This window comes from Microtus ochrogaster, chromosome 7 (genome assembly GCF_000317375.1).
Source record: "Microtus ochrogaster isolate Prairie Vole_2 chromosome 7, MicOch1.0, whole genome shotgun sequence".
In the NCBI taxonomy this organism is placed as follows: domain Eukaryota; kingdom Metazoa; phylum Chordata; class Mammalia; order Rodentia; family Cricetidae; genus Microtus; species Microtus ochrogaster.
In genome coordinates, this window is record NC_022014.1 from 21,376,704 (window position 1) to 21,388,587 (window position 11,884).

The 11,884-nt window shown below is 36.8% G+C and overlaps 2 protein-coding genes across 2 annotated transcripts in view; one reads left to right on the forward strand and one right to left on the reverse strand.

Moving 5' to 3' along the window:
- Window positions 1-1,890, forward strand: part of Cryba1 (crystallin beta A1) — a 6,994-nt gene extending 5,104 nt beyond the window's left edge. Inside the window, 2 exon segments of the mRNA XM_026780649.1 lie at window positions 1,208-1,350; window positions 1,676-1,890. Coding sequence (XP_026636450.1) covers window positions 1,208-1,350; window positions 1,676-1,823 — 291 coding nt within the window. The 3' untranslated portion in view covers window positions 1,824-1,890.
- Window positions 1,891-2,861: 971 nt separating this feature from the next.
- Nufip2 (nuclear FMR1 interacting protein 2) overlaps window positions 2,862-11,884 on the reverse strand; it is a 31,382-nt gene continuing 22,359 nt past the window's right edge. Inside the window, exon 4 of the mRNA XM_005349490.3 lies at window positions 2,862-10,904. Coding sequence (XP_005349547.1) covers window positions 10,852-10,904 — 53 coding nt within the window. The 3' untranslated portion in view covers window positions 2,862-10,851. The remainder of the gene's footprint in view (window positions 10,905-11,884) is intronic.

Sequence of the window (11,884 nt, forward strand, 5' to 3'; positions counted from 1 at the left end):
CAGAGGCAGGCGGATCTCTGTGAGTTCGAGACCAGCCTGGTCTACAGAGCTAGTTCCAGGACAGACTCCAAAGCCACAGGGAAACCCTGTCTCGAAAAAAAAAAAAAAAATTTCTGTTGCCATTTTCTCAGTATTGACATAAGTATCTGACATGACTTAAATACAGTTTTCTTTCAGCTCATGTCAGAGAGCAAAGTGACAGAAATATGTATTTAGAAAAATGTCAAAGGCAGATCACAGCAGCTGTCCAAAAAAAATAATTTTAGTACAGGAATAGGGTGTGCAGTGAAGCTACTGCCTGCTTCAGTGCCCAGTCTCCACATGCTTCCCCCTCCAACATGGTGACCCCAGCAGGAAGTGAATGCCCCCATCAGGCTGCACTTAGTCTCAGAGAGCTGGGCATGGTAGTGTACATACTTCCAGCACCCAGAAAACTTGAAGACAGTCTTGAATATTAAGTTTTTTTAAGTTTAAGCAGAAACAGACCAACAATTGGATTTCTTTCTTTTTTTTTTTTGAGACAGGGTTTCTTTGTGTAACAGTTCTGACTGTCCTGGAACTAACTCCTGTAGACCAGGCTGGCCTCGAACTCAGAGATCCACTTGCATATGAATCCTGAATGCTGGGATTAAAGGCGTGCACCAAAACCTCCCTGCTGATTAGATTTCTATGGGCAGAAAATGGTCCTGATATTGGGAGTGACATTTGTCTGAGCTAGCTTTTAAAAACATTCTCTTTTGATTCTTCTCATAAAGTTAGATATGAATACCTCTGAACCTAAATCATGTACTTTATTGGGGAGGTTACTAGAAACAAAAATGTAAGCACACAGGTACTCAACAGTGTTTTATACACAGTGAGATCTTGCTGGGGCTGTAGATAAACAATTGTACAGCATAGGTGAGGCCCTGGATTAGATTATGGACAGCAGTAAGAAAATACAGGTGACTATTATTTTTTAATGCATCTTTATTTTACACTTTAATGTGTAGCCCAGGCTGGCCTCAAACTCGTGATCCTCCTGCCTCTTCCTCCTTCAGCAAATACTACTGACATTCACCACCAGAACCGGCTATTTTACAGTCTTATATTGGTTAAGTTCAAAAATCATACCAGTAGATTTTGCCAGTAGGCAAGAAAGTGTTTCAATTTTTTAGGAAAAAATAGCAATAGAATAACTACTAAGGTTTTACGTTCTGGATTATAGAATCATAAAGAGTCTAAGATTACCATCTTTGAGAAAGAGAATTTTATTGGACGCCAGTGGGAGATCTGTGATGACTACCCTTCCTTGCAAGCCATGGGTTGGTTTAACAATGAAGTTGGTTCCATGAAGATACAATGTGGGGCGTAAGTACATGTGAATGTTAAGATGCCAAGGGTTTACGAGATTCCCTATACTGACACCCTAACTACTGGCATATTGCCGTAATTCTTTCTCCAGCTACTGCTTGTTCTACTTTCTTCCACTAAGTACCTCTGTAAAAGCTTTTATAGACAACCAAATTTTTTACAATTAAAGCCAATCATTTGAAGTCATACTACACTCAGTAAACAAAAATGACGTTTTCTAATACTTCCACCCTGCAACCTAGTACCAGTTTGGGGGGGGGGTCTGTCAGGTTCTTAACCACATTTAATAATGTAATAATATTGAGTATTTGAAATTTTCTAGCTGGGTTTGCTACCAGTATCCTGGATATCGTGGTTACCAGTACATCTTGGAATGTGACCATCATGGAGGAGACTACAAACACTGGAGAGAATGGGGATCTCATGCCCAGACTTTCCAGATCCAATCAATTCGCCGTATCCAACAATAGTGGATTAAAAGTTCCAGATTTCCTCAAGTATGAAACCTTGATAAGCACTCTAGGCTTTATGTTCTGACAATGCTCCCAAATGTTAGCTGCTAAAATCCATAATAAATGTCATTTAAAAAAAATCAAAAACCGGCCTCAGACTGAATCAACTACCACACACAAATCACTCTTGTGGCTGACAGTTTATTTATTTTTTCTTTTTTTGGTTTTTCGAGACAGAGTTTCTCTGTGGCTTTGGAGCCTGTCCTGGAACTTGCTCTGTAGACCAGGCTGGTCTCGAACTCAGAGATCCACCTGCCTCTGCCTTCTGAGTGCTGGGATTAGAGGCGTGTGCCACCATCGCCTGGCTTATAGTGCTTGTTTTATGATAGACAGAACTACACAGAAAAACCATCTTGGAAAACAAACAACTCAAAATACCCTTGGCATGTACTTGTCAATTATTTGCCAGGACAAGGACAATATTCCTATATCAAATAATGCAAATACTATCACTGACTGATTATGCATATTTTCTCCCTATCTCCACTATTCTACTAATCTAAGAATTTTCCCAACTTTTTAAGAATTAAGAAATTTTGGTTAAGAGATCCTTTTGCAGAGGATCTTTGGTTTCCAGCACCCACTTGAGGCGGTTCAGACTTAAATCCAGATCCAGGGATCTGTGTCTCTGGTCTCCGCAGGCACCTATATGTACAACTCACCATGCCCATTAAAAATACTTTAAAGTTATAAAAAACCAACACTCTCTGGAAGGCAATAAGACACCTCAAAGATTATTCAGAGAAAAAGATGGGCAAAGTCATACCTTAAATCCGAGCTCTTGGGAGGCAGAGATCATCTGTGAGCTTGAGGCCAGCCTGGTCTACATATTGAGTTCCAGGACATTCAGAGCTACATAGCAAGACTGCCACAAGAAAAGAGACATACTGTGTTCTTTGCATAATCGACCTTTGAAATTTGTCACTGTCACCATCTTAAGCTTCCACTGAAGACTTAAAAAATTAAAGTACACATAAAAAAAATAACACAAACACCTCAAAAACTTGAAATTTTTTATTCAACAATGTACACTTATTGTCTTATTTGATCTACAAATCTCTCGTTTTTCTGATAAAATAAATCTGAGTATGGTTGTAGAGTGTAATTTTGTATTTTTAAAACACTGAACATTAAGTAAGACATTGATAAAGGAAGATCATCATGTAACTGATACTTCCTTGAAATCCATTAACATCAGCAACAGCTTTAGTAAATACCTAAGCAGTTAGTTAATTTAGCAAAACAGTAAATTTCTGGCCACTGTTCATCTATCTAGAAAATACCTATTTTTACTTTTTAAACTGGGCAGAATACTGAAAAAATTTTCAGAGGGAAAAGGGCAAACACCTAACGTAACTGTAATTTACTAATTATTCTTTCCCAAAATTAAAGGCAACCCAGCTCCTAAGTAAATGTCTGTGCACACAATACAGAGATTATACTTCACCAAGACATTTGCTATGTTGTTGCTATGCAGGCCAGTCTGGCTTTGAACTCGTAATTGTCCTGCTTCAGCCTCTGGTCGCCAGGATTACACGTGTGCACCACAAAACCTAGCTACCAGTATGCTAAGACTGGATTTAAATGAACTATTGACAGATGCTAAAGAGTACTGAAAGCCATCCATGCTGTTTGCTACTACCTGTGTTTATAAGGCTATGCATTATAGACCACATTTTGGACATCTTACTATTTAATTATTAACTTCCACTATGAGAAGTTTTGCTGTCTTTTCAAAGTCAACAACACACAGCAAGAAGAGAAGTATATCCTCTTTTAGATATAGACAAAGCTATGAAATGAAGTATCTCATATATAGGAGCCTGGGGAAAACACCATTGGCAGTATCTTCTACCCAACTCTCCTACAAATAAATGCCCTATGGAAATTATAGAAATTATTTGTTAAAAGATGAATAACAAGGTCTGGCTAGCACATCTGTACAACCTTATTAAGTGCACACTTCCTGTCAAGTGAAGCTATTTAGTACATGCAACTGCACTGAATGGACCTAACGTGCCCAATTTCTAAACTTGTTCTCATCAGCTTGGCATTTTAAAAAAAAACCTTTAACTGAATAATTTTGATAAACTATCCAGTCCAATTTATGCTAGAATAAAGGTTAAAGGGGGGGGGGGCTATCCTACCTTTAAACCAGCTTTAAAATATAACATTGTCACAGAGCTTTGTATGGCAAAGTTTTTTCCTTCATTTCAGCTTGATTGACTTTCCATTTCTTTTTCATATTCAAAATTTCACTGAGAAGAGCACTGGATCCAATGGTTTATAAAGCCGATACAACTGCCCTGTTTCAAGAAAAGCCCTTTAATAGATGCAAGTCAAGCTCTCATTTCAACTCAACTTTATTCAACGGGTGCCAGTTTTCCTCCCTTTACTTCCACTGATGAACTAGTCCAGAATTGATGAGCTAGTCCAGAACTCTGAACATGTTTCCAAAGATGGTAAAGCTAAGAACAGCAAAATAATGACTTTTGGTAATGACACACGAATTAAACTTTCAAAACATGTGCATAGCTTTATTCATCTACTGAGATCTAACCTTTTCACGGAGCTTCGGCAAAACTGAGTGTGCAAAATGCATTTCTAAAACGTAATGCAAGCAAAGCTTTTCACATTTACACTGGCAGGAAATACAGAAACTAACAAGTCACATTAGGGAGACTTCAGATCTGTTTTTGTTTTTTAATGACAAGAATTGCACAGTTTATTATTGAGACAATTGTTGCAGACATGAATATCTAAATTTTCTAAGCAAGGTGCTTTAACAATAATTTTTGTTGTTTAAAAGAGCCAAAAATTTTGGATCAAAGCTCACTAAGAATCCCCAATTAACGTGGACTCCCATTATCTTCCTGTATTTTGCAAACAATGCTTTTAATAACACCTTTCATAACACTAAGGAGACAGCAAGCTGAAACTTTCAAAGAGCACAAAGAAATGGTGTCATCACATTACTTGAAGGTGGTGCTGGGGGTGGGGTAGGTAGTGAAGAATCCTTTTTACTATTTCCCACTATAGACCAGCCACTAACAGACTTAAAAAAATGGGGGCGGGGGGGAGTAGTGAGGGAAGAGAAACTACTGAAAAGCAAGTTACTTCCCCAGTTTATAAAAGAGTTCCAGTTTGACAAGATCTATGACTTTAAACAGAGAGCACCAGTTGGGCAATAGAATGAGCATTTCAACTGCATAAAAATCAGTGAGGTGGTAAGAACCATCAGCATCTCAGGCATTACTACATGGCCTTTCCAAAGTTAATATACATGCAAGGCACACCGATAGAAAAATAGATCTCTGGCCAACAAATATATTAAGTAAGCAAATTAAAATTTTGGCTCTGTAATATTGGCAACATCAAAATATAACCAGATAGCTTTGGACCACACATCTTTCTCATATTCCTCCACCTCATTTGGTGTCCCTCCCCTACAGACTTTTTTGGGTTTTTTTCTCCTTCATGTTTGACTATGTGCTTGAGAAGATTTTTCCTTTGTCAAGTAGCATTCTTATACTTTGTTTACCTTTGTTAAGTGAAATATACACTAGAGAAGCAGAATAGTTGGGAGCTTAAGACTAAATATGACTGGTTCAGGGCAGCATTACTTTTCTGATGCAAATTTAAAAAAAAAAAAGCCAGCTTACTGACAAAAAAGAAAAATTACTTCCTTTAATCCTTCCCAATTCTTTGAAGAAGAGAGGGAATAATAGAAACAAAGCTAAGGTTTAAACAATTTTCAGTAGTAGAAGACACTTTAAGGCCAAAAAGTATAATATTAACCAAAAGTTTATTTCCTAAGTTACTGTCCCCTTCATAGGTCAACACAAACTAGACTGACTCACTCCTGAAGAGAATTATAAACTCTGCTCATCACTTGTTAGTGGCTGTGCTAGAGAAAAGGTATTAAAGCAACCTATGGTATATAGTAATGTTAAAAAGTGCATCACATTCTTGATTTTCAGTTTCCCATAGCAGCAGCAGCAGGCGTAATCTAAGACAAAACAGTTGTTTTCATTCTAAAGATGCAACAATACCTAATGAAATGTATTCAAGATTGTGAAAAAAGTATCTACAAAAGATAAATGCAAAGACTCAATAGACAAATAGAACTTAAGGTATTCGTTCATATTTACATATTAAAACCACTTTGTTAACAACAAAATCTTTACAATTAGCAAAAGAAATGTGCATTTTAAGAATAAAACAGATGTCACTAAAGCAGTATCCATTTTGGAGCCTTTGTTTAGCACCTGAGGAAAAGGGATATATGTGGAAAGCTATTGTAATGTTGATGTAAGCTGGTTTGGTCTGTAGATTACAACTGATTTACAGCAAAAGCAAACTACTTGTAGCTTTTATAACAAGGCTACTAAAAAAAGACACCACAATGTTATAAAACGGCTTCAGAACCTTGGACAGAAGAAAGTTTTCTAAATAGTTAGTCTGAACCAGCAATCCCACTACAGCTCAGGGTGTCTGTTAAGTTTCCAGGCCTTTACTATTTGATAGTCCTTGTAACACAAAAGCAATAAACTACTGATGGTTTGTTGGGCATTCATTTTATTGACAGAAAGCTCCAAACTCTCACACTTCTGCTGGCATCTAATAATTGCTTCCAAGACCTTTCTTTCTCTACTCAGTAAATCAGCACTTGAAATGGAATTAATGATATGGAATTAATGATTTATCTATCACTCTTTTACACCAACACAGAATGACCTGGCTTCTAACACATCTAAGTGTTTCTAAACACTAATTTATAGAACTAATCTCCTGTGTACTTCTGGACAGCTTTAAGGAGCTACTCATGCTTCTAGGCTTGTCCTGTGCGCACTTTCCAAACTGCTAGGGTATGGGTAAAATAAGCAAACCCCACCTTTTCTTATAGATAGTCCTATCAAACTCCACCCTGGCAGGCATACATCAACAGGATATTTATTGTCCTTCACATGTATTTGATTCATTACACTGTAATAGTTGGTTAAACAGGAATTGTGTCATTTGAAGACATGGTCGAGTGGCATTAAACCCTTAGCAATTTGAGCAAGAAGTGACTTACATAACCCAATGGACAGCCTTTTAAATTGAGCCAAGTCTTAACTGGTAGAAGTTTACATTACACACCAAAACAAACAAAAAAACCAAACAAACAAAAACAAAAGGAAAAAACTTTTGGCGAGGATTGGCCTAACAACCAACTGTGAAACTGCTGCTGCTGTGTCCTAATTTGTGAATGACTACTATGCCTATTCTCTAAAAACTGTCACTAAAGAAAAAGAAATCATAGCACTTGTTTGATTTATGAACAATTTGCAGATTCTGAGTGGTAATTACCAAAGTAGATGGAGGACAGCAGAAAGCTCTCACTAACAAGTCTCTAGATATTGGCTATCCCTCCTAGAAAGTAGAGAAGGGCAGGCTACTACAGACACCATAAACACACTTTATTGATGTGAAGGTTCATTACTAAGGTTAGAGGAAACACTATGCAATTAACTTCAGGTTGTTGAAGTGGGGGTAAATAGAAAGATAAATACACCCTGTCTTTTGTTGGGAAGGGAGATTATTCAAGACATTTCACACAAAGTGAGTGGTATGTGACGCAAAACCCACAATCAAGACAAACTGAAAAAGAAATCATCACCCATAATTAGTTTCCTAGCTATTAAAAAAATAGGTCATGATTTCATCCTTAGTGCCATTTTTTCTAGTACTACCCTTTAAGGATTTAAACCACCCGACTTTATTCTGTGTAATGAAAACAAATGGCACAAAATAAATACAAGTTTCGTTCTCTGAATACTAATATAATGTCTTACACATTCATTTACTAATTTAGTATCTTCATCTTTCCCTCACACAAGCACCCCAACATACATACATCCACACACACACACAACTTTTCAGTCTTTTAAATGGAGGGATGTTAAAAATCCCCTCTAGACTGTATTTGGTTTATGCTACAGTACTAATACTCTGAGTTGAAAGAAAATTCTTTATACCAACAACATACTGTTATTTAAATGTGCTAAATGAATCACAGCTGATGTTTCTTTAGAAGCTTACACAAAAATAATCAGAAAACAGATGAGCTTGTAAGACTTTTTTTTAATAAGTGCTCTGTAAGGAATTGTGTGAGGACCTAAGGAGAAATATTGAGACAAGTATCAAACAGCACAAAGGAGATCCGTCCCAAAGTCCTGCTTGTACTGAGGCAATTAAGTCCATTAACCCAATGTCCAAAAAATACTGACATTTAATATGATGGGCCACTAGGGATCCCAGAAAGGTGAAAGACATTTAATAATTACTGTATATACCTCTTAATCATATCAATCAAGAAAATTTCAATGGAGAAATCAAAGTGAAATGTTGCATTGTTTCATTTAGAAATGAGATTCTCAACCTTTGGACAAACAGAGAAGGGATACATTCTCTTTAGCTTCTCTGAACTCAGGCCTGAAAGATATGGAAAGGGAATTATGAAAGAGAAGGCTTTTAAAGGTAGCAAGTATTACTTCTAAGTTTAAAAGCCAAATTCAGGAAATTGGAATTTTTCTTTCCATTATGATTATGTTCAACCTTGTATGCCACAAACCAAGGAAGTTGTTTTGTAATTTGTGAAACAGAAGAACTTTAAAATTCCAGACAAGCAAAATGACATTTAAAAAAAGACTGGGGTAAGGATTTGGCCCTAAGGCGACAAGTGGTTACACAAGGCAATTAAACACACAGCAGAACTTTAAAACCTATAAAACAAACTGGAGCCTCTTTTTTTCTTTAATCAACCTTTTTTAAAAACATTTTGAAAATTTTTATTAAAAAAAAAAAAAACAGAGTTTTTTCAGTTCAGTATGTGGCGTGTTGCATTTTCCAGTTTGTTCAATGCTTTAAAGCTCAAGGATGCCGCACTTTGAATTGTACACGGGCCTGAAGCATCCTAGCTTTTGGCAAGCAGGCAGGAGACTCAACAACAAAAAGATGAAAAAAAAAATTTCAAAATAGAACAAAGCACTAAATGTAGGGCACATCTGTAAACATATTATACATTGAAAATTACAATATCAGTAAAAGTGATACAGTTTACAGGTGAAATGAAACTATCTGAAACTGGCCTACTACAAGTTTCTGAACCTGGACTGATACAATAAGTTATTATATATATTATGTATAAAAAGTTTTGTTTACATCAAGTGGAATTGGCAATCCATGCTTATACTTTTTAAAAATCTAAGCAGGGCAGAAATCCAGACTAAAAAGTATTTTTCTCTGCAGTAAATCAAATAGCTTGTTTCGTGAAGTATTTGTTAAAAACCTGAAATAATTAACAAAACCAGAAAATCCATCCATACTACAATCGCTCAAAATTGGACATTTCTTAGAAAACAAATAGAGTAAAAAGTACTTTCTCCCCCAAACATGTCTAGGGGATCCAGTCTGCCTGTTAGAAGACTGCAACTCTATAAATGCCCTGCTATTTTAACTTGTATTTGACAAACATGGATACACTGATTTCTCTGTATGTGTCTATGTGTGTGATGTGATGCATCAGGCCAGAGAACTTGTTATTATGCCACTAACATCACCCAGTCTTAAATTGGACCCTTAGTTTCTACACACACACACACACACACACACACACACACACACACACACACACACACACTTTTTTTTTAGCATGCTATACACAAGCTGCAGCGCAACAGGATGGTAATGTGATGGTAAGACAGGGCTAATGCTCTTTTCTGCCCCAAACAAAATTTCCAGATTTTCACATTATTTTCCTTAAAAAAACAAAAACCAAAAAATCCCATCTTGCTCTAATGATAAAATATATTAAGATATAATTAGTAGCTAGTAAGCTCAGAAGTAGAATTTGCATGAAAACACGCCTTCTACAAGCAGTGTTTATTACCTCCTCACAGGCTAAAAACATTTTTTAAGAACTTTTCCTTTAGATTTTGCTGAGAAACTGAAATTAAAAAAATTTACAGAAAAATACATGTTTCGCTTAGATGTTTGATGAAAAACAAGAGTACGCACTTAGTGTTAGTGACAGAGAGCAAGTCTGAGCACCTACAGCAAAAAGCAGAATATATTTTTGCTCCCAGTTACACAATTATGATGGATAATTTATCAGCCAATTCCTTGTTCTGCAACCTTTCTTTAAATGACACTCTTGGATTTGTCAGCTGTTAAAAGTCACACACATAACCAAAGTTAACTATGTACCCACCAACTATTCCAGGATTGTAGAACTTCAATGCCCTCCCCCGACCCCACCCCCACAAAAAATAAAGGAAAGGAAGGAACTATTTCCCCAACACCCCACAGAGGCTGCACAACTCCTGGCAAGACATGCAAATCAGATTTAAAAAACCAACAACAAAAAAACAAACAACAAAAAACACCCCTGCAAACTTCAAGGCATTTATCCAGCATTCTCGCAGGGCTCAAAATAAAACTAAAAGATCAAGGGCGGAGAAGGGGAAATGCTGCATCACTCTGGGTTCCCCGTGATTAGTGTATCACTTTAGTCACACAACAAGATACAGATACCTAGTAAGTGGATTTGCCTTTCCAGTGGGTCATTTGTTGCCCAAGTCGATGACAGCAGGAACTTTAGAACCACGCTTGTTAAGTCTGTATTCATTAATCACTTGCATTCACACTTAAAACAAAAACTAACAAAATAAAGGAAAGACTATTCGGTACCGGAGATTAAATAACCATGTGTAGTCTCTTGAAATAAATTTGATTCCTTAAGAAGTCTAATTACTCTCAGTTGCCTTTTTTTTAAATAACTATATATATATATATGTATATATATATATTTGTATATATTATCCTGTGATTCTACTTATGGTTCCTCTGCTGCGTTGAAGATCTAGGAGCATAAAAGCCTTGTTTCCCCCATGAACGGTGGCTCTAATGCTGCAGAAAGGTTACAAATAGGCAGTCTGGTCCTTCATTGATCTGGACTATCCATGGCTTCATTGTAAGTGATTATCCTTTTGGGATCTAGAAGCAAAAATGAAAAAAAAAAAAAGGTAAATTAATTAAAATAAAAATAAAGTTCTAAAATTAACCAGGAAACAAATCATAAGCAATCACCATTTAAACTGCTACATGTCTGAGTAAAATAAAATTTAAAGGCCATTTCTTTTTGGTATTATCACAAGTGTTTCTTCTCAATTTAAAATGTCGCTGTTCAACACCCCCAACCAATTCCCAACAACATTGTCCTCTACCAAGCAGTAAGGGCAGAGGACAAATTTTTGGACAAACTTTATATGAGTTCTGGGGTTAAACTAGGTAAAAGTTATAAAACTAGGAATAAGGGATATAGCTCAGTAGCACAGTACTTTCCTAACATGCTCAAGGTCCTGGGTTCTTCATTCCTTCCCCATAGTCCAAGTAAGACATGTAAAGCTTTAATTCATTATTTAATACAAATGTAGAGGTATAAAAATACTTAAATTTTCCTCAGTTTAAGAATTAAACTATCAGATGGGAGGTGGTGGCACACACCTTTAATCTCAGCACTTGGGAAGCAGAGGCAGGCAATCTCTGTGAGTTCGAGGCCAGCCTGGTCTACAAGAGCTAGTTCCAGGACAGGCTCCAAAGCTAGAGAAACCCTGTTTCCAAAAACCAAAATCAAAACAAACAAAAGAGAGAATTAACCTATTGTAGGGTGGTGTTAGCACATGCCTTTAATTCCAGCACTCAGGCAGAAGCAGGTGGATCCCTGTGAGGCCAGCCTTGTCTATAGAGTTTCAGGACAGCTAAGGCTACAGAGAAACTGTCTTGAGTCCCCCTCCCTAAAAGAATTAACGTAGCTTAAACTGGGCAATGGTGGTGTACACCTGAGTTTAAGGATAGCCAGGGCTACATGGACAAACCCTGGTGTTGGGGAAAACAACAACCACAAAACAAACAAAAACTCCCCCAAAAGAATTAATCTACGGGCGATGGTGGCGCACGCCTTTAATCCCAGCACT